General features: G+C 39.9%; 1 protein-coding gene across 1 annotated transcript in view; it reads left to right on the top strand.

Annotated features, from left to right (window-relative positions):
• Positions 1–2,810: 2,810 nt before the first annotated feature.
• Positions 2,811–25,595, top strand: part of APBB1IP (amyloid beta precursor protein binding family B member 1 interacting protein) — a gene marked incomplete at both ends in the record, with an annotated part of 39,646 nt that continues 16,861 nt past the window's right edge. The window contains 8 exons of the mRNA XM_084253287.1: positions 2,811–2,882; positions 4,691–4,778; positions 6,153–6,445; positions 8,938–9,015; positions 14,972–15,131; positions 16,295–16,416; positions 23,151–23,237; positions 25,375–25,518. Of these exons, the coding sequence (XP_084109413.1) occupies positions 2,811–2,882; positions 4,691–4,778; positions 6,153–6,445; positions 8,938–9,015; positions 14,972–15,131; positions 16,295–16,416; positions 23,151–23,237; positions 25,375–25,518 (1,044 nt within the window). The remainder of the gene's footprint in view (positions 2,883–4,690; positions 4,779–6,152; positions 6,446–8,937; positions 9,016–14,971; positions 15,132–16,294; positions 16,417–23,150; positions 23,238–25,374; positions 25,519–25,595) is intronic.

Genomic DNA, 25,595 nt, shown 5'->3' with positions numbered 1-25,595 from the left:
TGGGGTGAAGGGGGAGATGATGTTGAAAATGCCTGTGGGTACTGAATGGGTTGTTCTCAGGCAAGCTAATCTGACAGATAAAATAAATTCTGTCCTGATCTACATCCAAAATCACAGCTGGAACTGCTTATTCAAAAGGCTATGAATTCTGTATGCAAACTGAGTTCAATAGGTGAGGTTAACTTTGCAACAGTACATGTCTTGCTAAACACATATGTCAGAGTTCTTAGGATAGATTTTTTTTTTTTGGTCAGCCTTACTGATATATAGCTCTCACTAACATTGTGTAAGTTTGAGGTGTGCAACATGACGGTGTGATATATGTAGATTGTGAAATGATCACCACAGTAAGCTTTGTTAGCACATCCCTCACCTCACATTGTTACAATTATTTTCTTTTAGATGTTCTATTTAAAATATGCATATTTGAAGTTTATAGATGAAATTGATATATGTGGGGAAGAGAAACCATTTGAGGATAAAAACTGAGGCTTGAAAATTTGTGCATTAGGGAAATGGTGAGCATTCGGGAAAATTCCTTTGTCATTCTGGGAACCTTAGGCAGAACTTGTGCCTAATGTGCAGCCTCCCCCACACACACCTCTTCTACCACCTCCACCCAGAAATCTCAACAAAATCTGATAAAATACTTTACTAGTTTTCTCTCATTCAATAGTTTGTTGTTATTCCCAATATACAAATTGAACTCAGAAATGACATACTCACAAAAATATGCTAATTCCACCCAATGATGATATACACACTGCTTGTCTTGCAATCTGTTGCTTCACTAAGGCAGCTCCACCCCTGTTTTGGGCTATTAGCCCAAATAACACTTTGAACTCTCAGGGCTGGGTGTTTTCTTTTTCTTTTTTTAATCTTGATTGTGACTTTTGGAAATGTCACATATACAAATGGACCCAGCCCAATTTTCTCACTGTGTTGTGTATGCGTGTGTGTGTGTGTGTGCGCGCGCGCGTGTGTCTTTCCCAGGGAGAGGAAATGTATAAGTGGATTTACAAATTAATCCAAATTTATATTACTAATTGACCTTAACGCAAATATTATTTTCACTAAGAATGCAACTCATTTTAACTGTGATTCATTCAATAGCATGCATCCTTAGGATCGTAGGTGTACAGCAAATTTTTAAAAATTTCCTTTATTAATTTGTCAGTCATTTGCATATCTGCCTAAGTGTGGGGTTACAATTTTACTCCTCCATGTGTGCTAGTATTTGGTCTCCATCCACCCAGCCTCCCTTGTCAACGCCTGGTAGGGAATGCAGGAGATAAAACACAATGTGATATTGGCTTCTTTTAGTAACTCACTACCAATTGACTTTGGGAGAAAGGAATGAAAGGACAGAAAGAAAGATTTTTACCAGCTGAACAGAGGGAGTTTCAGTCAAGGTCACAAGAACGTGCTTTGTTTTAAGTAATTTCCGTCTTAGGCGTGTGATTCACTCTGGCATGTCCTTAACCTTTCTCGTGTTGAGAAACTAAAGCCTTTGAGCTCGATGGGTTTTTCTGACTCACTGATGCCATGTTTTCTTTCAAGATTTTATTTGTCGTCAGTTTAGTGCTTTTTCAAATTTAGTGAATTAAGAAAAAGCATTGATGACGTGTTCCTTATTACTAATGTCATCTCTGGGTCCTACAAGTTCATTCTAACACTGGTAGGCAGTTTTTAGATGGGCAAAAAATTTCTATTTCCACTCTGAATGGATTACTTTTGTCATAAAAAATTTGAAATATGTTAGCACTAATGCTCTTTGCTTTTCCTATTAATAATAATTTATCTGAAAGAGTCCTTTGTTTTGTCTCATGATTACTGCATAATATTTTAATGAAAATTCATATGGGCAGTTCTGGAATTTTATTTTTTATTCTGTCACTCTCTTTTTATTAAAGTCGTGAATTAATTATCCATTATAATATTTTGAGTACAAGATTGATGGCTTGTAGGGCAGTTTGTGAAACTATGGGTACTTTGTAGATTTAAATATTTTCTCTCCTACATTTTATAGGTAATTTGAAGGAGGGAGGGTATGATTCCAATGCTTTGTAACCAACTGGGAAGGGACAAAACCACATTAAACCTGTCCTAGCAATGACTCCCCCACCCTCCACCAGAGGCAGGTCCACCCACTGAGCTCTCCTTCCGACTAGGATAAACTCCGTAAACCCAACATTCTACATAAATTAGGGTGAACATGAACCTTCCGTCATTCTTCCTTGATTCTTCCTTGATGCTGTCTTCCTTGACCTGCACACACAGACCATGCCTGCAATGTCTGACTTACCTGTCACTTCTGTACCAGAGTGTTCACCTGCGTACCTTGTATAGTGTGAGCATTCATTGAATGACTTCCTTGGACTCAAACCTGTGCCTCCCTGCTCCGTGTATACACAACTGACTTAGGTGTGTCTCCTACTCAAGTGGAGGTGAAATTCTTTAACTCTGACACAATTACCTGTGGCTTGAGGCTTTCTCCTTTTCTAAGAAAGGTTCTTAGCATGAGAGGAATTCTTCAATGATGCTCACTTGTTCAATTGGCCCCCAAAAGACTAGTTTAATCTAGAAAAACAGTGCCTGATTGTCACTCTGAAACAGGTTTCAGAGCTTGGATCAACGCAATTTGGAGGAAAGTCAAGCATAGGCTATAAGACTAAAATGAACCCTCCATAGCCTCTTCTCCATGAACTTGCCTATAGAGGGGAGTCTAGGAGAAAAGAAAGAGAAGGGACAGTTATCCAGGGAGCAGGCCTTTATTAGATGGTTTATATCTCATTCTCTTCCTTTTTCAGATGGGTGAGTCAAATGAAGATATAGACCAAATGTTCAGCAATTTGCTGGGAGAGATGGATCTTCTGACCCAGGTAAATTCCCCTTTTTAACTTTCAAACTAGAAGACAATGGGGTTATCATGACAAGTGAGCTATTTGTTTTTAATGGAACTTGATAATATTATACACTTCTGATGTAACTGTGACAGTGGTGGAGGTGGGGGAGAAGAAATAAAGCTTTTTCCTTTACAAAGCTCTGGATTTTTGTACGCTGATTTTATAGACTGCCACTTTGCTGTATTTATCTTTTCCTTCTAATAACCTTTGGTGGAGTTGTTCAGAGTCTTCTATCTATATGTATATGATATATCAGATATATAGTGAATTGTGATAGTGTAAATAGTGATTGTTTCTTTTCCTTTTCCTACTTGGATTCCCTTTCTTTCCTGTTTGTCTGATTGTTCTGGCCAAAATCTCTAGTACTAAATGAAACAGAACTGGTGACAATGAGCATCCTTTTCTTATCAGATCTTTTGAGGAAAATTCTCAGTTCTTCACCATCAAGCATTATATTGGCTGTTGGTTTGTGATAATTTTGTCAATTATATTGAGGTAGTTTCCTTCTATTCCCATACTGTCTAGAGTTTTTATCATGAATGGATGCTAATCTTATCAAATGCTTTCTCTGTATCTATTGATGTTAACATGATTTTTCTGTGCTTTTGTTGATAGGGTGTATTATGTTAACTGATTTACATAAATTAAACCATACTTGCATCCCTGGGATGAATCCCACTTCATCATAGTGTATAATTCTTGTGATATACTATTGAATTCAATTTGTGGTATTTTGCTGTAAATTTTTACATCAATATTCATCAGGAATATTGGTCTATAATTTTCTCATGCTGTCTTGATCTGTTTTTGGTATTAAGGTTATGTTGGCATCATTAAATATATTAGGGAACATTTCTTTTTCTTGTTATTTTAAGAAAACCATTTGAGGAAGGTTTTCTTGCTCAAGCATTACTTCTTCCTTAAAAGTTTAATAAAATTAATTTGTAAAGTCATCTGGCCCTGAGCTTTCATTTTCCAGAAGATTTTTTATTATTCTTTTAACTTCCATGCTCATGACCAGTTTGTTCACTTCACCTAGTTTCTTGCTGGGCTAGTCTTAGTAGGTTATGTTGATCTAGAAATTTACCCACTCTCAGTTTTTTACTTAATTCAGCAGAATATAGTTGTTCACATAACTTCTTGTGAGTTTTTGTATTTCTGGTCCATGTGTGGTGATTTTTCCTTTTTCATTTATGATTCTGTTTATTAATGTTTTTTCTCAAGAAGTCACTTTTTCTAATTTAAAAAAAATTATTTACAAAATTAGTGGCTTATTTTGGCTTAAATTTCTCTTAAGAGTTTTATTAAGTTAGAATGGAAGAAAAGGCAGCATAGCATTTTACTGTATAATGGCAGATTGCTTGCCTAAAACAATATTTATTGCCCAAGTAGTAAATATTCCTTCCTGTGACCTTATTAAGTCAGTGTAGAATTATATGTAGTATATATGTCACAAATGTATCTCTATAGGACATTTTTCCTGTTATTTATAACTGTTAACTATCTCATTCTCAGTTAACCTGTTTTGTTTCAAGATGTGCCTTCTAGAAGTCAACACATACATTAACTGAAAATTGGATCAAATTCTAGGATAATTTCTAAGTTGTACTTTTCTAGGGGAAAAACAAACTGTTTTTTTAAAGTAAGAATACAATTTAAAATTCTTTAAAAGAATATATTTAGAGAGAAACTATGAAAATAAATGAATTATGACTTAATATTACAATGTGTTATACAAATGTTTGTATCGTGAGTAACTTTTGGGGACGGGGATTTGTTTTCAGAGTTTAGGAGTTGACACTCTTCCTCCTCCGGACCCTAAACCAGCCAGAGCTGAATGTAACTACAGTGTGGGTTTTAAGGATTTAAATGGTAAGCATAATAATTTGATTTCATTTGAAATTGTAATGATGACTAAAATCTGTATGGAGCTATAATTTGAAAACAAAAATTTTAAAATATTAATTTCAGATTGTGTTTTAATTTATTTTAGTTATAGCTTTCATGATAAGTATAATTTTTAAAGTCCTGGATTTCAGATTGCGTTTTAATTTGTCCAGACTGAATTAAGAGGCCAAGAAGACATATTTGACTATTATAAAAGGGAACCATCCTGCATTTGCAAAAAGTCTTAAAACTATAGTTTTTTTTAAGAAAAGGAGTTTCTTCTTATAGAGCTATAAGGCACATTAGTATAAGAAAACGTAAATGAGGAAATATCCCTTCGAGGATAATATCCATTTCATAATGATTTGTAATATATGAACAAATGCTTCCTCATATAATATAGTTTGATTTATATTTACTAACTATACTTGATCTATTTGACATTTTTTACTGCCTCTGAAATAGTCACAATTTTTTAACAAAAATTTCTCTCCTACTGTTTTATTTCCTGCTACTGATCATTATTGCTCTTTCTTTGAATTGAGAATCTAGATCTAGAGTTGGGGGGTGTGCTTACAGGAGCTCTGTTCCCACCCCAAACATCCAAGGCCTTTAAACACTATTAGGTTGAATCTGACCTTCTTCCAAATATATTTACCAGTGGTGCTCTGTCTGCCCTCCAAAGGCTAGAGGAGAACTTTCCATCTGTTTCTAGCATCTCCTTTACTTTTCTAAAATTCTAAGATCTCAGAATAAATAAGACTTCCCTACTAAAGAAGCTAATTATGTACTTGAATTTGACTTTAGAAGTGGTCAATGAGGTCCCCCAAAATTTCTCCTTTTTGGAGGAGGAGGATTATTTGTATGATTGACAAATGAAAATGTACACTGTGGTGATTTGCTCTATGTATACATTGTGAAAGAACTCCCTCCACTGAGTTAATGAACACATCCGTCACCTCACATTGTACTCTTGCATGTTTGTGTATGTGAATATTTAAGTTTTACTCTCTTGGAAAATTTTAATTGTACAACACAGTAGAATCAACTATAGTCACCAAATTCATTATCTCCTCAGGCCTTACTTATAACTGAAACTGTGTACTTTTTACCAACCCCTCCCAATTTCCCCCACCTCCTAGTTCCTATAATCAGTATTTACATATTACTCTGAAAATTATCTTCTTTCAGTGGTGGTGGGAGATTTATGGGTATGACACCTGAGGGGAGAAATCAAATTTTGTACAAAAATGAACAACAATGTAAGAAAATAAAAAAGTTCAATCAAAAAATTATCTTCTTTCAGTTTTTCCAAGTATACATCCTTGTTTTGTTCATTAATGTGATTTTCCCCATCAGAGTCCTTAAATGCACTGGAAGATCAAGATTTAGATGCTCTCATGGCAGAGCTGGTAGCAGACATAAGTGAAGCTGAGCAGAGGACAATAGAGGCACAGAAAAAATCCTCTCAGAATCAACATCCTTCGGCATCTCTGGAGGTACCGACTTACAGTGGCACAGCATCTTTTGGCTCTGGAACAAATGTTGCTGCAATTAGTATCAACCAATATGAAGATGATTTACCACCTCCACCAGATGATCCTGTATTAGACCTTCCTCTGCCACCGCCACCCCCGGAGCCTCTTTCTCAAGTAAGTGTGTGGGCCAACATGGCAAGACTCTTGCCTTGCCTTCTGCTCCCCACCATCTTTGACTTTCTTTCAAGTGATAGTTACATTCATAAGTTTGTATACCTGGAGTGCTGAGATGCCAAAAAAACAAGAATACCAAGTATGTTCATTGCAAAACCAAAGTCTTCCGTAAACAAGACACATAGGTGTGTGTAAAGAACACATTAGGGCCATATTCAAGAATTATTATGGATTGTCTAAAATATATATTTGTATATAGCATTTCCTGAAAATACTCAAGCTTTAAGGTAATATTTTATTAACTTGGTATGAACTGTAGAACTGAGATATATATATATATTTGTTACATATTTTCTGAATTGAACTAAATAGAATTTTGCTGAATTTGGCAGCCTTATTCAGGAGGACAAAGATATATCTGTATCACTTGTAATATTGTCAATGGGGAAGAGTGTTGTGGAGCAGGAAGCTATGACATTATTTCTCAATAATGGGAAAACAAAGAGCTGGAAAATTCATATAATCATTACTTGGGACACTAACTTATAATATGTCTCATAAAAATAGATAAAAGAGCTTTAAAAGCACTTTTAAGGATTTTTCTTAGAGTAATTCACTTCAAAATATTTTATAGTAAGAATCCAGTGGTATTTCCTGTGACATACATTTGCTGTTTTATGTGATAATGATATTTCATAAATATGAGCCTAATAACACTGAAATTCCCAGAATGACTTTTGAGTGAACCAAATATTAAATATGAACAAATATCAAGTGTTAAATATATCATACAGTACACACACTGTCATACTCACTGCTCAGTTGTGCAGTTATTGTTGAAAAATTGTTTGAAAACTGGCAATCATATAGCTCAGAGGTTCTTTTTTTAATAGATTATTGAAATATAATTGACACATAATATGGTGTAAGTTTAAGGTGTACCACATGGTGATTTAATACAAATATTATTACAAAATGATTGCCATCATAAGGTTAGCTAACAGCTCCATCACCTCACATAATTCCTTTGTGTGTGTAAGAGAGGGGAGAACATTAAGATCGATACTCTCAGAAGTTTTCAAGTACATAACACAGTTTCATTAACCTTAGTCACCCTGCAGTACCTTAGATCCCTAGAACTTGTCATCTAACTGGAAACTACACTTCAACCAAAATCTCCCTTCCCCAAATTCCTGGAAACCACCATTGTATTCTCTCTTTCTTTGAGTTCACTTCTTTAGAAATCCACATATAAGTGAGAGCGTGCAGTATTTGTCTTTGTCTGATTTATCTCATTTAGCATGTTGCCTCCACGATTCATCCATATTATTACAAATTGCAGGATTTTCTTCTTTCTCATGGCTGAATAATATTCATATATATGCATATATGTATATAAATATATGTATATGCATGATATATATACTGCATTTTCTTTATTCATTCATCTGCCAATGGATCACTTAGGTTGTTTCCATGCCTCAGCTACTGTGAATAATGCTTCAATACACACAGAACAGATATCTCTTTGAGATACTGATTTCATTTCCTTTGGATAAATATCCAGAAACGGGACTGCTGGATCATATGGTAGTTCTATTTTTAGTTGTTTTTTTTTTTTTTGAGGAATGTCCATATTATATTCCATAATATGGACACAAGGGTTCTTTTTTCTCTACAGCCTTGTCAATGCTTGTTGTCCCTTGTCTTTTTTAATAACCATGCTAATGAGCAGAAGTTCTTAATAGAGGATCCATGAAGATTTTTAAGGAGATCATGATTCTCTGAAAGTATATGCAGAGTTAGAGCATGTGTGAACCTTTATGGGCTTTATCACTTTCAACATATATCTAAAGGGATGGTGGCCCAAAAAAATGGAGGAACCAGTTGTAAGAAGATACATGTCTGCTTTCTACTAATTAGAATATAAGTAGGAGGGCTGATTTCCTCTCCATCATAAATAGGTAGGAGAGCCTTAATAATCCTATTCTCAGAATATTAACTTGCAAAAATCACAGGGCTTTGCGCTCATAAAATATTTCATTCTCCCCTCTGTCAGTTCATGCTTGTCAAGGTTTTTATTGCATTTGCGTTGAAGTCTTAACTTTTGAAATTCCCTTAAGGGACCCAATAAAAGCTAAGAATCCCAGAAAATGCACTCTGACCCCCAAAATCACATATAGTTTCAGGAAGTGAGATCCAGGTTAAGCCCTATTTTTGAGCAAGCCAAGATTTTTGTGGTCTAAATATGTATTCTGTCAGAGTCATGATTTCCTCTTTTAACTCACTATTCTAAGATATAAAGGGTGACTACTTTCTGCATCTTTGAAGATATTTGTTATAGTCATTTAAATTTTGAAAATTGATCATGTGAAATGTGGTACTACTAATTACAGGTTTTTTTCAACATAAACTAAGATGCTAGCAATGGCACGGGTACTTGTTGGAATTATTTCTTGGATTGTGTTGAATGTCTTGTTGCTATTTTATAGGAAGAAGAAGCAGCTCAAGCCAAGGCTAATAAAATTAAGCTAGCATTGGAAAAACTGAAGGAGGCCAAGGTGAAGAAGGTAAGCTATGACTCACTTTTGTATGTATGATGACATATTCTTATGCTTAATCATTAAATAAAAACTTCAAGTGTTGTTTTCCAAATTGTTGCATTTTTGTTGTTGTTGCATTTTTTTTTTTAAGGACAAAGATGAATTAGTTGTTCTTTCAGTAATATCAGTGAGCTCATTTGTGTTTGATAAATAAGGGACACATGTTAATATAAACATGGACGTTTCCTTGGCTTATACATCATTTTCTATTTTACACATAATTTTCCTTGGCAGCTTTCTGGGAATAACAGGAATAGCATTACAACCTCCAACAAGAAAGGAAAGGAAAAGCCTTGGCTTGGTTGTTGCACTGGCAGGGACTCTTTCAGCAATAGTTCTTTTTTTTTTTTTCTTTTTAAGATTTATATATTTATGCATACAAGAACTGGGGTACAAGCCAGAGGTGTGGGGGATGAGAGGACTCACCAGAGACAGAGTGGGGAACAGAACAGGCAGATTGACTGAAATACACGGCTGAGGGGAGCAGCAGGCAAGACAGGAGAGGTCTGCTGCGCCATGTGGGTAGCTCCCTGGCCAGGGATCAAACTCGTCCTGCAGTGGCTGCGGATAGCTTCATAGGTTGCGGCTTTACCCCTTGCGCCCCCAGGGAGGCCCTCAGCTCTATTTCAACAAATGCTAAAGCAAGTGAGTACCCCCAGGGTGCCCTCCCTTCAGGGGCCCATCAGCTCAGCTCTCGGCTGACCGCAGGTGGCACCACCTTCTGGACCTGCCTTAATTGGGTCAGATCTCGGCTGCCCTTGGCTGTCCCTCAGTCTCCGTGTTCCCACTGTTGCTTCGTGCATTTTCGTATTTCCCCTGTAGCAGCCTCCAACCCTGCTGCCTGCCTTGGAGAGCCAGGTTATCTCCTGATGTGCCAAATGTTGTTTTGGCTATTCCTGTGGCTTCAAAGTTTTCTATGTTTTCAGCAGCCGGCCCCAGCCCTGTTTTCCCAGTAAGTCTGTAATTTTACTGTGTGTGTGTGTTTTATAGAGCACAGGTTTTTCAGGACCACATGTATTGTTTTATAGCAGAAACACATGTATTTAACCTCGTTAGAAGCATATATCTAAGATAGCTGTGTTAATAATAGTTCATTTGGTAAATTAAGAGAAAGATGAGGCAGTCTTTGTCTTATTTCATTTATTTTTTTTACCTTTATACTTTCATTTATTTATTTCCTTATTTATTTATTTATTTATATTTTACATCACTGTTCATTTTATTTATTTATTTATTTATTTAATAAATTTTATTTTTATATTCCCCATACAATTGCAACCCCCTTATTTTGACCCCAATCCCTCCCCTCCCTGCCCCCTACCCCCCATGGAGTGTCTCTGGTTCATAGTTTTTGTTGATTTTGATTTTCACTTTCTTATAGTTATTCATTTTCCTGGTCCCTTATTTAAGTTTTCTAGATTCCTGCTATGAGTGAGACCATCCGGTATTTTTCTTTTTCTTTCTGGCTTATTTCGCTGAGCATGATCCCTTCCAGCGCCATCCATGCTGCTGCAAATTGCATGTGTTTATCTTTTTTGAATGCTGAGTAATATTCCATGGTGTATATGTACCACATCTTCTTGATCCAGTCATCTATTTTGGGGCATTTGGGCTGTTTCCAAAGCTTAGCTATTGTAAACAGTGCTGCTATAAACATAGGGGTGTAGGTGCTCTTTGGGATTGATGTGTCTGTGTCTTTTGGGTAAATACCTAGGAGTAGAATTACTGCATCATATGGAAGCTCTATCACTGTTCATTTTAAAACAATGTTTGCTCTTCCACCCTCCGCTCAGGTGTAGCCCCCATAGAATTTCAATTCTCCACCAATTCAATTCGTTTTTTTTTTTTTTAAGATTTATTTATTTATTTATTTATTTATTTATTTATTTATTTATTTATACAAGAACCGGGGTACAGGCCAGATGTGCAGGAGGGTGAGAGGATTCACCAGAGACAGAGTGGGGAGCAGAAAAGGCAGATCTGCCGAAATACACTGCTGAGGGGAGCAGCGGGAGCAACAGGAAAGGTCTGCCGCGCCATGTGGGGCCCTCGCACCAGCCAGCCGGGATCGAATCCACGCTGCAGAGGCTGCGGACAGCTTCACAGCATGGCGCTCAACCACCTGTGCCACCAGGGGAGGCCCACCACCAATTCAATTCTTAAAGCATATCCCATCTCTGAAACTCATTAAGAACTTTTTACTTAGAGTTGGATGAATTGTTCTTTCCATATAGGGCTTTAGACTCTATGTTCCCAAAGTACCTCTCACAGTTCTTTGAAAAAGGTTTCAGAACATGTAGAACAATATTCAGTAAATTGTCCTTGATTCTCCCTCAATTCAGACTTCCAGGGCTCAGCTATGAAAATCTTTCCAGATCAAACAGGTTCCATTCACTGCAAACATGTGTGAACTTCTTTACCATTATTCTTCCACGTGTCATAAAATTCCTTGGACAGTTTTTAAAGTTCTTTATTTTTGGCTGCCTTGCCCTTCCATCCCCTGCACTCACTTGGATCAATGCTGGTTAATCCACCGCCCCTCTTGCTCAGGACCTGAGCCTTCAGTCCTGCCAGAGTGCCCCCAGTCTCTCCCATTAATCTAGAAAACTATTTCTACCTCATCCCTCTTTCCTCTTTCACATTCTCTCACATAATCACATCACTGCCTTTGCTCAGAGAAAACAGCGATCAGAAGGAAAGCACCATGAGCACCAGAATATCCACCTGCCTGCCTGCTGCCTGCACATGTGACACGTGGTCCCTAGAAGTGTCTGTCCCTGTGGCTGAGCTGCCATGTGCCTCAGAGCAGCCGCTCCCCCAGTGTTCCCGTCCCATCCTCTCCTTCTGGCCCTCCTTGGCTCAAAAGGAGGTGGTGCCTCAGCTCACATAACAAGATCAAATCCCCCACAGGGACCCAAAGCCCGTGTGTGGCCTTGCTGCCTCTCTCACCCCTCCTGGCCGCTGGTCCCCCTTTGCTCTTCACATGCCCCAGGCTCTCCTCTGCTTTTGCACTTTCCTGTCCCCTTGGCTCAAAAGCTCTTCCCCAGATTCTGAGTGGGTTTCTCTGTTCCTCTTCTAAGTCTGATCACCCACTCCCTGGGACCGCCCCTCTCTGGCATTGCACACCCCACCCCAATACTTCTTACCCTCCCTGCTTTTTCTCCTCAGTGCTTATCACCAACCAACACACCCTCCACTTTTCTTGTTAGACGCTCCTGAAGGGATTTTTCTGTTGTTTTCACTGGTGTATCCCCATCTTGCAAAATAGGGATATACAAACTCTGGCTCAGATAAGACTTTCCTGAAAACAAAGTGGCAGAAGAAAATTTTGGAAAAACGGGACATCTGTGAGCTGGAGAACCGACTCAGAGACTGGCTCCCGGAATGCAGACTTTATGAAGACAGGCCCTTTGATCTGCTCTATTTTTGCCTGGAACAGATGAACAAAGATGAGGAAGCAGCCAGCAGCACAACAACGGACAGAGGAGGAAGACAAGTGATGGACAAGGAGACAGCAGGCAGGTGGCGGCAGAGTGGGCACCAGACTCGCCTCTTCCGTGTCTTCACAAGAGATCGCAGCAGATCAAAGCCAATAGCTCCCGAGGGAAAAACAGACCATGATGGCACCCACCAGGAACTACGACTGGAGCAGGAGGAGGTGGAGCAGGCCCTGCTCCAAATGCAGCAGGCCAGCAACAGCAACAGCAGGCCTGGTCCCCACCGGCTGAGGTTCTTGGACCAGTGAGTCAGAGGGACACTGGTCGGAGATGGCCCGTGGGTGAGGGTGGGACCTGATGATTGTCTCTGGACAGTGGAGACACGCACACTTCAAAAGGCCTGACACAAAAGGACACTTGTGCTTCACCAAACCAGAAGTGGGTGGAAGGAGGAAACTGGAGGCTGTGGTCTGGATGAGGGGACGCTGGTGGCAGGGCTGTGAGCTTGGCCAGAGGCTCTGTGGAGGAGGAGCAGAGGGTACGTGACCGCACACACCTCTGAAGAAAAGGGAAACCTCATGGGGGAGCTGCACCAAGGTGGGTTCCCCCACAGAGATAACAGCAGAGCAGATGTCTTGATCTCCTGTCCCTTTCCCAACATCTAGCTGGTGCTTAGTTCGAGGGGCACGTGGAGAGGACGTGGACCCTGAGGTTCTCAGCCTAGACACCAGAGAGAAGTGTCAGGCGCCGCCACCACGAGCCAGCCCCACACCCACATCTCAGCTCCTCCCAGGCCCTCCTCACCCTGCACACCGAGCCATGACAACAGCTTTTAGCACATACTGGCACCAGTGAAGGCCAGTTTAAGTAACATGAAACAAAACCACAGTACCAACTGCTGGAAAAGTTAAAACGCTGTCACTCCTAAAAATATCTCTAACAGTATCACTGTTAAAGATACTAAAAATGAAAATGAAATCGGGACACTACAAGTAGCAAAATGGGCAGACAAAAAGTTATGGCACATGGAATTGTGAGATCTCAGGACAGTGTAACTTCCCGAAGTGAGAACAAGTCTCCAGAATCCAAACACAGTGAGATGGAAGATTGTATCTCCTTATCAGGTAGAGCACAGAGGGGTGCAGTAGAATTTTTAAAACTAGAATGAAAAGTCAACTAGACTACAGATTGGCCTGCGTGCGTGTTTCTCAGCCGGCATTCACCTCTCTTGCTCCACCTCTGACATCAAACATGGCACAACCTGCCTTTCATGAGGCCCCTCGGTGATGCACTGTGGTCCTGCACGCCCTGCTTCACAGCATTGTAGATTAACCACCTTCTGACCAGCATCAGAAATCTTGAGTTGCTTGAAAGGGGACCCTTTGCAGCTAAGCAAAGGAGAGAAAATAATATTACAAAGGTATTTAAGCAGAAAGTTTCCCAAGCCTGCTGCTTGGGAGAGTCTGATGCTTAGTTTCTGTTGCTTTCCCAAACCTGCTGCTTGGGGGAGTCTACTGCTTTGATTCTGCTGCTTGCTGAAGTGAAGAAGATGCTGGTTGTACTGCGCTGCTTGTCCGCGCTGGTAGCCATGACTAGCTTGAACCCCCTTCCCGAACAATAAAGAACACTTCTGCTGTGATAAATGGGATACAAACTGTGTAAAACCTAGCCATTTTGTCCTCATACAAACTGTATGAAACCTTGCCATTTTTGTTCTTGGGTGCTCAGTCCTTTGGAGCCCTTTGGGGAGCTATCCCACTGAGCCGATTAAATCTCTGTCTCCACCTCTCTGAGTGCCATCTGATTTCTTTTTTTTTTTTAAAGATTTATTTTTTATTTATTTATACAAGCACTGGGTACAGTCAGAAGCACAGGAGGGTGAGAGAATTCACCAGAGCCAGAGCGGGGAGCAGAGCAGGCAGACTGACCGAGGTACACTGCTGAGGGGAGCAGCGGGCGGCAGGAGAGGTCTGCGTGCCATGTGGGACCCTACTCCGGTGGCCGGGTTGCAGCTGGGGATCGAACCAGCGCTGCAGAGGCTGCGGGCAGCTTGGCAACCCAGCGCTCAACCGCTGCGCCACTGGGGAGGCCCCATGATTTCTCTGGGAAATTGCCGTAACAGTATGGATGTGGTGTTAATCAAGAAATCTTCTGGGTTGCAGGAGTAACAGAAAGAAAGCAGGCGAGCGGGGAGTCTGCACTTCCTTGGTTCTGCTTGTTTTCTCTCTCCCCCCGCCAGAATAGAGTCTCCCAAGACTGGACAAGGACTTTCTTATGTATTTTTCTGTTTTTGTGAGTTGATTTCTCTATCTCGATAGCCCTAGCAACTAACACAAGTGCCTGGCTGATGAGGGAATTCACTTTGAGTGAGTTTGAGGTTCACACTCTTACTTAATTCGCAGAAACAATAGCAACTCTGAGCCCTTGTCTCTTGGGCTTTCTCCAGTGGCTGAAATTTACTGGCTTCTCTGTGGCTTTCTCCTCAGCTGGTCGTCAAGGTGCACATGAATGACAGCAGCACAAAGTCCCTGATGGTGGATGAGCGGCAGTTGGCCCGAGATGTTCTCGACAACCTTTTTGAGAAGACCCACTGTGACTGCAATGTAGACTGGTGTCTTTATGAAATTTACCCAGAACTACAAATTGGTAAGTCCCAACCCAGCAGAAGCCTGAACTCCAGATCCCATGTGTTCACTTTATTGTGGGTTGGTCTATTACCCTTGGCTCAAGGCAGTGGAGACTTCCCAGCTTTCACTTCCCTCATGTCAGATCCATTGCTTGCCTCTTCATTTCTTTGTGGTGAAGACACTCGGGTTGCACCAAGTGGCCAGACCTGGGGGATACAAGCATTATTACTGCTGCTTCCCTTGTGGATCTATAAGGGAAAGAAAGTGACGGGCTGGTATATTTTACTGCAGGTTTAACAAGCAAAGCAGGTTGTGGGAGGCCTGGGTAGCTGTCAGCGGAAGTTGCTTTGGAGCTTGCCTCTTTAAATGGTAGTGTGATTCCGCCGCAGGCCGCACATCATTGTTCATTCCCTGTCTTCCTAACCCATTAGCCTAATGTCTGACACTTTGTCTAGTTGAAGAGACTCAGCCCTAAAGAGCAAAGGACAGTTAGTAGAAGCTGATGGAGTAAAAAGGAAAATAAGCAAAAGGCAACGCTGTGTTTCCTCTCACTCTTAATACCACTCAGAACAGTCACCTCCCTGGAGGACCTGGTGGAATATAGAATCGCCTCTTTTAGAAGATTTAGGTGGAAGTTGGCCTTCCTGGAGGCAGTGAACTGTGTCCATTGAACAACCCTTGAAATCCTCTTCAACTCTCTGAGGCAAATAGAGAAATGAAAGTCTTCCTTTGTGTTTAGGTGTGGTTCAGACATTCCGACATGGTTTTTAGAGTTTAGGGAGTGATGTTTTCCAGTCCCTATCACGTATCTCACAATATTGTTTAACCAGACATTGCTTAATTGTTTTACAGATAGGATATGCTTACCTCCACCTGGAACTGTCTCAAGTCCAAAATGTCATTTGATAAAAAGTGCAATAGCTGATCGTTCTCACTGTAGCATGGATTCTGTCAGTTTTGTTTTGTTTTGTTTTGTTTTGTTTTTAATGGAAAATAGGCCAAAGACCCAAAAGGAAGAATGAATTTAACAAGGATGTTACAAGGGGACATCTTGTAAGAATTAGGAATTTCTAAAAACTTATGAGAAATATGAAGCAATGTATTTAATTCAATACGAGCTTGTTTCTGCCTTGGAAACCCTGACATCTTGGGTCTGAATGAAAACTTTTCTTGTCTCATCAGAAAGGTTTTTTGAAGATCATGAAAATGTTGTGGAAGTCTTATCAGACTGGACAAGAGACACAGAAAATAAAGTGCTATTTTTGGAGAAAGAGGAAAAATACTCTGTATTTAAAAACCCCCAGGTAAGGTAACTTGGATATTATTAAATCACATAAAATATAGAGGATTTTTTAATGTCATCTATGTACTAATCCCTTCATTCGTTAGCTTACAAAATTCACAAATATATGTCTTTCCAATGAACACAAATTCAACTGCTAGACCATATGCAAACTAAAAACCCTTTAAGAGATTTTTTTTTTTATTATTAATGATGTACCATTATTTTACAACTTTCTTTTTTCTCAATAGAGGTTTCCTCCCCTCAGGTGTGCTCATCATAGTTTTCCTACCACAAAGCACCCATAGTCCTCCACCATAGTCCACTGTGTTCCCCTCCCTGCTCTCTCTACTCCCCTCCCCTTCTCGATGCCTCAGATCTGTGGTCAGCTTCCTTGAAAGATTCTTAAAGAATCCATTTTATGTCTTTAGGTTCAGCATTCAAAACATCTATTGTGCCTCCCTGGTGGTCTAGGGGTTAAGTCTCAGTGCTGTCACCACTATGGCCTGAGTTCGATCCCCAGCCAGGGAGCTCACTCATATATGGGCACAGCAGACCTCTCCTGTCTCTCCTGCTGCTCCCCTTAGCAGTGTAGTTCAGTAGATCTCCCTATTCTGCTCCCTACTCTATCTATGGTGAGTCCTCTCACCCACCCACCTCTGACTTCTCTGGCCCACACCCCAGTTCTTTTACACACACACACACACACACAAAAGTTCTGTTGACTAATCTTCCTCCTATTCTTATTTGTTTGGCTACACTAATCCAATATAGCTTGGTATACTATGTGCTTCTTATTTTAAAGATACTCTTGTTTTTGTCTTTGTTGTTCAAGTTTACTGCTTGTAATGCTAGGATAGGGAAAAAGAACAGTGAAAATGTACAATTTGTTGTATTTTAATTCAAAAAACAGTCTACATTATAAAAAGCATTGTGGTACATATATACCATGGAATATTACTCAGCATTCAAAAAAGATAAACACATGCAATTTGCAGCAACATGGATGGCGCTGGAAGGGATCATGCTCAGCGAAATAAGCCAGAAAGAAAAAGAAAAATACCGGATGGTCTCACTCATAGCAGGAATCTAGAAAACTTAAATAAGGGAACAGGAAAATGAATAACTATAAGAAAGTGAAAATCAAAATCAACAAAGAACTGTGAACCAGAGACACTTTTTGGGGGGTGAGGGGCGGGAGGGGAGGGATTGGGGTCAGAATGGGGGGGTTGCAATTGTATGGGGGAATATAAAAATAAAATTTATTATTTAAAAAAAAAAAACAGTAGAGAGATGTGGAACAAGAAAAAAAAAAAAAAGCGTTGTTCCCCTTATTTGAAAATGCTTCCTTTAAGTCATGAACAATATATATACAGCAGGAATTAGGGAATTATATTCAGGACCACCATCTTGCACAACATCTTCACGTGACAACTTTCATATTGAGCATAAAAATGGTGCCCGGGAATGGTGTAATTTGACTCTATTGTTGTATAACTAAGAGGAGGAAGAGGAAAATGAGGCTTAATGGATATCTGCAGTTTGCCATAGTGTCTATAAATGAGTGCACAAAGCATAAACTATACACCCTGAATTTTTTTTATATATATATTTTTTTATTTATGCAGACAAGAACTTGGATGTAGGCCAGAGGTGCAGGGGGTGAGAAGATTCATCAGAGACAGAGTGGGGAGAAGAACAGGAGGATTTACTAAAATATACTGTGGAGGGGAGCAGCAGGTGAGACAGGAGAGGTCTGCTGTGCCATGTGGGTCAGCACCTGGCCAGGGATGGAACTCAGGCCAGGCTGTAGCCTTGATAGTGCTGAGACTTAACCCCTAGGCCACTAGGGAGGCCCTGAAATGGTCAATTTTCAATATTTCTACTTTCTCAGTTTTTGTGTGAATAATTTGTCTTCTCACTGGTGCTCTTCATGGAGAGTGACCTCAGCACCTGACATTTGGGTGAGAGAAATGCTCTGTGACATTCTCATCAACACCCTGGCTCCTAAAAGGGAGGCTGTGTAATTTTGAAATACCTTCATCCCTTTGCGAAAGCTCTGTGCTGAGATGCTTTGATAGTTGTTGACATAAGCCTTATTTTTTATGCTAAGTTATACCAAAAGGATAAAAAATCTTAGAGAAGAGTATTTCCACAGGAAGTTTCTTAAGTAAACACATCCTAGAAATTCTTTTGTTTAATTACCTTAGCCTTTTCTCCTCAAGCAACATCTCAAAGTTAATTTAAAAATCTAAATACATCCTGTATTTCATTTGGGTGTTAGTTGCTTTTTTTTTTTTTTTTTTTTTTTTTTTTTTACTGCCAGCATTTACATGAATTGATGAATCCTTGAATAGGGCAGGGCATAACTGAGATCCTGCTTCTGCTCCCTACTCATTGCTAGGTCTGAGCCTAGACTTGATCTTCCTGCGCAGCTGAACCAAATCACTGCACTGCCCAGCCACTATTTGAAAGTGAATTCGAAACTGTACATAAAGAACTAGACTTAACCAGAAATCATAAAAGAAAAAGACTGAGTTTCTGAACAATTTATTTGGTAGTCTCCACAAAAGATTTCAAAGTATTCAATGTCTTTTCAGTGTTAGCTTGTATGAGAAGTCTTTAATGGAATTCACACCAGCATTTGCTTGCTTGGCTTTAGCATACTTTTATCGAGAATCTATTGCATTTATAGCCTTGTGCTTACCTATGGAGAAGAAAAAGATTAGTATAATCTTTGCCTTCAAGCAATTTATAATCTTGCTAGAGAAAAGGATATGGACAAAAATATTGAAAGCATAGCTTCCTAGTTTAAAATGAGAATAGTACAGGCAGAGTTAAGGCTTGGTACTTTCTGGAGATTAAGTCCCAATGCACAGAACACTACCAGCAGAACAGACGAGCCTGAGTAATTGTGTAGATGGGAATTTTGGTTTTTCAGTTACATTTGTTTCTATTACCCAAGATCAGAAAACTGTCAGCTCTGTAAATCAGTGAAACTCGGAAAAGACCAACCAATTAATTAATCTCAAGCCTAACCCTAAGGGGAAAAAATAACCACCACACCAATGACAGATACTGCTATAGAGGAATGCTGTTCAGGTTTAGGGTAGTGAAAAACAACCAACATCCCGTTTATGACAAAATACTGCAGGACCTGAAGGGAAAGAGCATCCGAAAGACTTTGTGGGTAGGGGCTCCCTGGTGGCACAAGGGGTTAAACACAGCACTGTGAAGCTATCCGCAGCCTCTGCAGCAAGAGTTCGATCCCCAGCCAGCCAGGATACTACCCACATGACACAGCAGACCTCTCATGTCTCATCTGCTGCTCCCCTCAGCAGTGTATTTCAGTCAGTCTGCCTGTTCTGTTCCCCACTCTGTCTCTGGTGAATCCTCTCACCAGAGAATCCTCTGCACCTCTGGCCTGTACCCCAATTCTTGCGTACATACATAAATGAATAAATCCTTTTTTAAAAAAAGACTGTGGATAGTCTATCGACAAAGTTAATGCATTGCAAGATTCAGAAGAAAATTGTAGGAAATTGCTATAGTCACTGGGGGACAGGGCAGTAAGATATGGCACAAATAAACTAGAAATAGGAAAGGTAACAAAGTAAAAGTAAGAGTAAGAGAAAGTGGGATGTGAGGGGAGGGAAGGAAAGTGGGAATTCAGAATTGGATCTAAAAATTACTGGGATACAATAGATGGAGGACCAGCTACTGGGTGAGAAGAAAGTGGACAGGGAAGTTGATGGAGAGAAAGGTACATCTGAGTGCCCGCCTGAAAAACTCACGGGAGTTGGCCAGGCAAGTTGCAGAGTGGCAGTGAGCCTTGGAGGCCATGGGTGTGTGAAGTCCAAGAAGAAGGAAGCCCGTGATTATGATGGCAAATAGTTGTATGACTGGACCATGGAGAGGTGGGGGTAAGGCAGGGAATGACAGCTGATTCAGAAAATTGGTGGAAAGTAACAGTGTTTAAAATAAGACACGTCACAAATGAATGTTTCCAATCACTAGCTGTTCATTCAGTTTTAATCATATGAGATTAGTTTAAAAGGTATTTTCTGGGCCTCCCCGGTGGCGCAGCGGTTGAGCGCTGGGTTGTGAAGCTGCCCGCAGCCTCTGCAGCGCCGGTTCGATCCCCAGCTGCTCCCCGGCCACCGGAGGAGGGTCCCACATGGCGCGCAGACCTCTCCTGCTGCTCGCTGCTCCCCTCAGCAGTGCACTTCGGTCCTTCTGCCTGCTCTGCTCCCCGCCCTGGCTCTGGTGAATCCTCTTACCCTCCCGCGCTTCTGACTGTACCCAGTGCTTGTATAAATAAATAAATAAATAAATAAATCTTTAAAAAAATAATAATAAAATAAAAGGTATTTTCTGTCCCTTGGCATGTTGTGGTTTTTTTCAAACTGACCTTGCCTCCTTTGCCTGTTTAGTTACGTCCTGAACTTCTTTTCTGCTAAGTTGCATTTCTTGCTGCTGTGTGATTCAGCTTCACTTTTGTGAGTGAAACCATTGCATGGAGTGTGCTCTGCTCTTTGTGCATGAAGCTGAATTTCAGGCTTTGCTCTTGCAGAGAAATGGCTTATGAAAGTCACGACAATGAGTGAAATGCCATCTGCAGAAGGTTTCGATGGGGCGGAAGTTTCTGAAGCCCCAGATAGTAATCAGGGATACTGTTTGCTGCATTCGGCCTGTGGTGTGTTGTTTTTGCTTCTGGCACCTGTCAGAGCTGGTGGACGCTTCAACCCACTTAGGACTTAAGTCCCAGGAAAAGGTCCTTGTCACCCTGCTAGCAGCAGAGCCAAGTGACATTAGGCTGTTGGTTTACATTCACATCATTTGCCAGTATTTCACCACAAACCCAAAACTTTAGAAATCGATGCCAAGCAAAATTGGATAAAGAATGGAGATAAAAGCAAAATAAGGTGAAAATTCCTGAATCAAGAATTTCAAGAATTCTAATAAATTCTTGGAAATGGGCCCATCAGCAGAATTACTGAAACCTGAAAAATTAGTAGTGCCAGAAGAAAGGAGAATTTTAACCAATTTGTTTTTTCTGCTGTCATTTTATTCCTGATCAAATTGTTTTTTAACCAAGCAAGACTTCATTTAGACTGGAGAGAAACAGAACAAGAGGATCGAGGTTACTCTAAACCAGATGCCGAGAAAAAGGAGATGATGATGAACTAGAGACCACTGAGAAATATTTAGGAGCTCCAGTTTTGCAGAATATGGTGACCAATGGACGCTGGCATAAAAGGAGATGAAGAAAATAGGGATGATACATTGAACTCAGGCATAACCCCTTCCAATTCCATCCATGTTGTTGCAAATGACAAGAATTCACTTTATTTTTGAGCTGTGGAATGCTGTGGAATGCTGTGTAGCATTCCATTGTGTATATATACCACATTTTCTTTATCCTCTCATGTGCTGCTGGCACTTATGTTGTTTAAGCTGTTTCCGTAACTTGGCTATTGTAAGTAGTGTTGCAATAAACATGAGTTAATATGACCAAGGAGGTGATATTTTTACACTTGATCTTAGCCAAAAGGCCGAGAAGCAATTGGAAGTGATATTTTTAAAGTAATGTATTTGCTGTTTGTATCCAGGTGTCCCCAAACCTTGCAATTTCAAAAGCTGTGAGAAAAGGGAAGGGGCTGTGACTAAAAGCCTCATTTCCCATTTTTCAAGTTCCTTTTTTATTAAATTCAGGTTCAATAGTTCTCAGTTATAACAGATAATGAATTGACTTTTGAGTTCTGCAGCTTTATAGAGCCGTCTGAACTGAAATGTCTGACCAAAAACTTTCACAGCAGGTGTTGATAAACCTTTTTGTGCCCACTTTCAAGAGGGTTCTTAATTTAGTCTCTATGTATAGCGGTATTGTCCTAGTTTTAATCCATTTTTAATATATTATTTTATAAGACTTACATACAAAACTTTTCACATTAAAATCTTCAACATTTTATCTATGACACACACAATAATCACTTTGCACAGTCACACTTCAGCCATATCAGTATGTAAAAATTAGCCTTTGGGTCCTCATGATTTTGGGGGTCAGAAATGTATGCATTTAACATTGATTTCCAGCCATCTCATTAATATTCAGTGTCAACAAGGCATGACACTAACCCCCTTAGATACCTTGCCCCCATTCCTGAGCACCTTTCAGCCAAGGTCTTCTCTACCTGTGTAAGGCTGACTCTCCTTCCAGAAATGTCCTTTCTACTTCTGTTCTTATGAGCTGATTTTGCTAAGTGAAGTGAGTCTAAAAGTGAGAGATGGTTTCAAGTCTGTTGTGAATGGCCCATGCATTTTAATTTTAATTAAAATTAGTCTCCAACTAATTTTAATCAGTCTCCAACTGATTTTATAAAAATCAACCTTGTCTTGATACACCAGGATTTCTAGTTCCCTGAGCCGTGGGATCCTACTTGGTACCCACCAGCCAGAGCATAGAACCTGGACTTGACCTCCAACCAGACTCAGTGCCTGAGGGTCTCCCAACTTCCAGCATTTGACTAGTGTTCTGGACCATGGCGTTTAACTAGTTTCCAGTCTTGTTTGTTTCCTCGTTGATTGTGACCATTTCAAAGAAGGGCAGGTTAAATTCTGGTAGGTGTTCGCCAACATGGGCCCAGTGCTGAGGTGACAGAGTATGTTGTGCTGCTCCGTTATTTCATGCAGCGAGAATTTGCAATGCAGGGTGATGAAAGCTGACTCATCTGATCTTTCAATATTTTATTTTAGAATTTTTACTTGGATAACAAAGGAAAAAAAGAAAGCAAAGAAGCAAATGAGAAAATGAATGCTAAGAACAAAGAATCCTTACTTGAGGTAAGTTTGACTTTGCTGAGTAGAAGAAAAGAGGAGGTGTCTTTTTAAATATTATTTGTTTCTCAGAACAATGCAAAATCCTGAGAAACACTGACATTTAAACTTGGGATTTTAAAATCAAGTTTTTGCTAGATTATAACTATTGTGTTAAACTAAGTCAGTTGTAAAAAAAAATGGCTTTAGACAATATGTTTTGCATTTCAAAAAGTTGGATTTGTGATTCTTGACTGAAAGATAAATCTGCATAAACCTTGCTTGCTAACACTTCATATAGTCCATTACTTAGTGCTCCTTGGAAGTCAGATACAAAGATTTCCAAATCTCGCGCTTCCCACTGTCCGTGCTACAGCCAGATGGTGGGAAATGTAAGATTTGGAGTTGGAGAGCTGACGCCAGGTGGGCTCTGCCCAGTAAGGATCACGTGTTCTGGGCAAGTGCAGAAGCCCAGTTTCCTGAATTGTATTGAATTATTCCAGCAAACCAGGGAGGTGTGGAAGACAGAGTGTCATTACTACAGGTACCTCAGTGCCCACTCCAGGGACGTGTTCCAGAAACTCATTTGATGGTCCTGATGAGTTTCCACATAGTTACTATGATAAAAATCCAGGCTCTATTCCCAGCCTGTAACACAGATGAGGGCCAGTTCATAGGTGACCAGGGAATGTTGGAGCCCCAGACAGGTTTCCTTCATCTTTGACATTGCATTGACCATTACTTGGACTTGTCTTAAAAACTCAGAGGACCTCATGATGACAGGGCCCATATTCCCACCTGGAGACAGCTGACTGACTTAGAAGAACACCCTCTCCCACTCTCCCTGGTTTGCCCAGGCCCTGCACGTGTTCCTGTTATCCCCACCCTGTAGCAAACACTCACTGTCACTCCCAAGGTCCTGAAAACATGCTCAAGCCTGGTTCCTGGGACCAAGAGCCAGTGGGCATTTCACAGGGAGGCCCAATGGAGGGAATGGACACATCATTCTGTATTAACCAAAGGGCACCAATCACTTCAGCAACAAGGAGATTCAGGTTCTGAATGCAGTGACAGAGACCAAGAGAAGGGGAACAAGCAGCTTCCCAACACAGCCCCCCTGTTTCCCGTCAATGCTGAGTCTATATCAGGGACAAGTTATGCCTTGATTTATACAATTGCCTGAATAGTTGTCTTTTCAAAGCTGAAAGAAAATGCAAAGCATATTATACTATAAAAAGTCATGGTGATCCTGCTTTCTAGTCTGGCCAAAAAATCTACTTGAGTTTCCAAGATGATTGACAAGACAATCGATAATAGCTATTAAATGTGAGGGAAACTGGAGGCGTTGGGAAGGAGTGGAATGTGAACATAAATGTATCCCAGCTCCACTCCATGCAAGTGTACGTGAAAGATGCCAAGCTAAAAGCTATTCTACACTTACGACTCTGAATGAAATGAAGCTGAACATTGTAAGAAAGCAAAAAATGTGTCTGAGAATTTGAATTGAAAGGTGAAAAATATGTCATTTTAGTGCATTGTATTTTAAAAGAAATTTATTAAGAATTATATAACCCTATGCAAATTCTGACATTTGAAAATATACACCTAGAAAATATACTTTGGCACTGTCTTTTTTGATACTATATATTAATAATTGCCTTCTGCATTTTTGATAAGAAAACCATCCCAAGAATAAATTAATATACATATTTTATGTATATAATTATTTATTATAATTTTTGTAGGTACTAACTATGATGCCTTTTTTTTTTCACTTGAAAGAAAAGTGATCATTTTTCTATTTACCAGCAGCTTTTATTTAACATTTACTACAGAAATACTCACAACTTCTCTATGAAGTTAAGGCTATTATTACTCCATTTTTTCAAATAAAAGAAGTGAGATTTAGGGGCTTGCCTATGGCCACAAAGCTATGTGGTCAGAAACCTTGAAGTCTCACTCAGGAAGGAACCAGGCTCAGCTGTCTCCACTTGCTTCTTTCTCTTTTGGTAAATAGCATACAACATAAACTAAGCAGTCAATTTGAATTATAGATAAAAATGAATTTTAACTTAAAGGCTAACTTGCCACAGTTTGTTTAAGTGTGAAGAAAATGTATGTTTTATTTTTCACGTGTTTTATGTAATTGGAATCTCAATTTTAGGAATGTTTCTGTGGGACATCCGTCATTGTACCAGAACTTGAAGGAGCTCTTTATCTGAAAGAAGATGGAAAGAAATCTTGGAAAAGGCGTTATTTTCTTCTCAGGGCTTCTGGAATTTATTATGTGCCCAAAGGAAAGACTAAGGTCAGCAACAAACAAACAAACAAAAAATGAACACCTTAGCAAAAAAGCATTGCTTCAGAGAAACTAATGAAACCCTC

The sequence above is a fragment of the Talpa europaea genome (genome assembly GCF_964194135.1).
Source record: "Talpa europaea genome assembly, chromosome: 14".
NCBI lineage: Eukaryota > Metazoa > Chordata > Mammalia > Eulipotyphla > Talpidae > Talpa > Talpa europaea.
The sequence above is the reverse complement of the archived record's forward strand: the minus strand, read 5'-3'. Positions and strand labels throughout refer to the sequence as shown.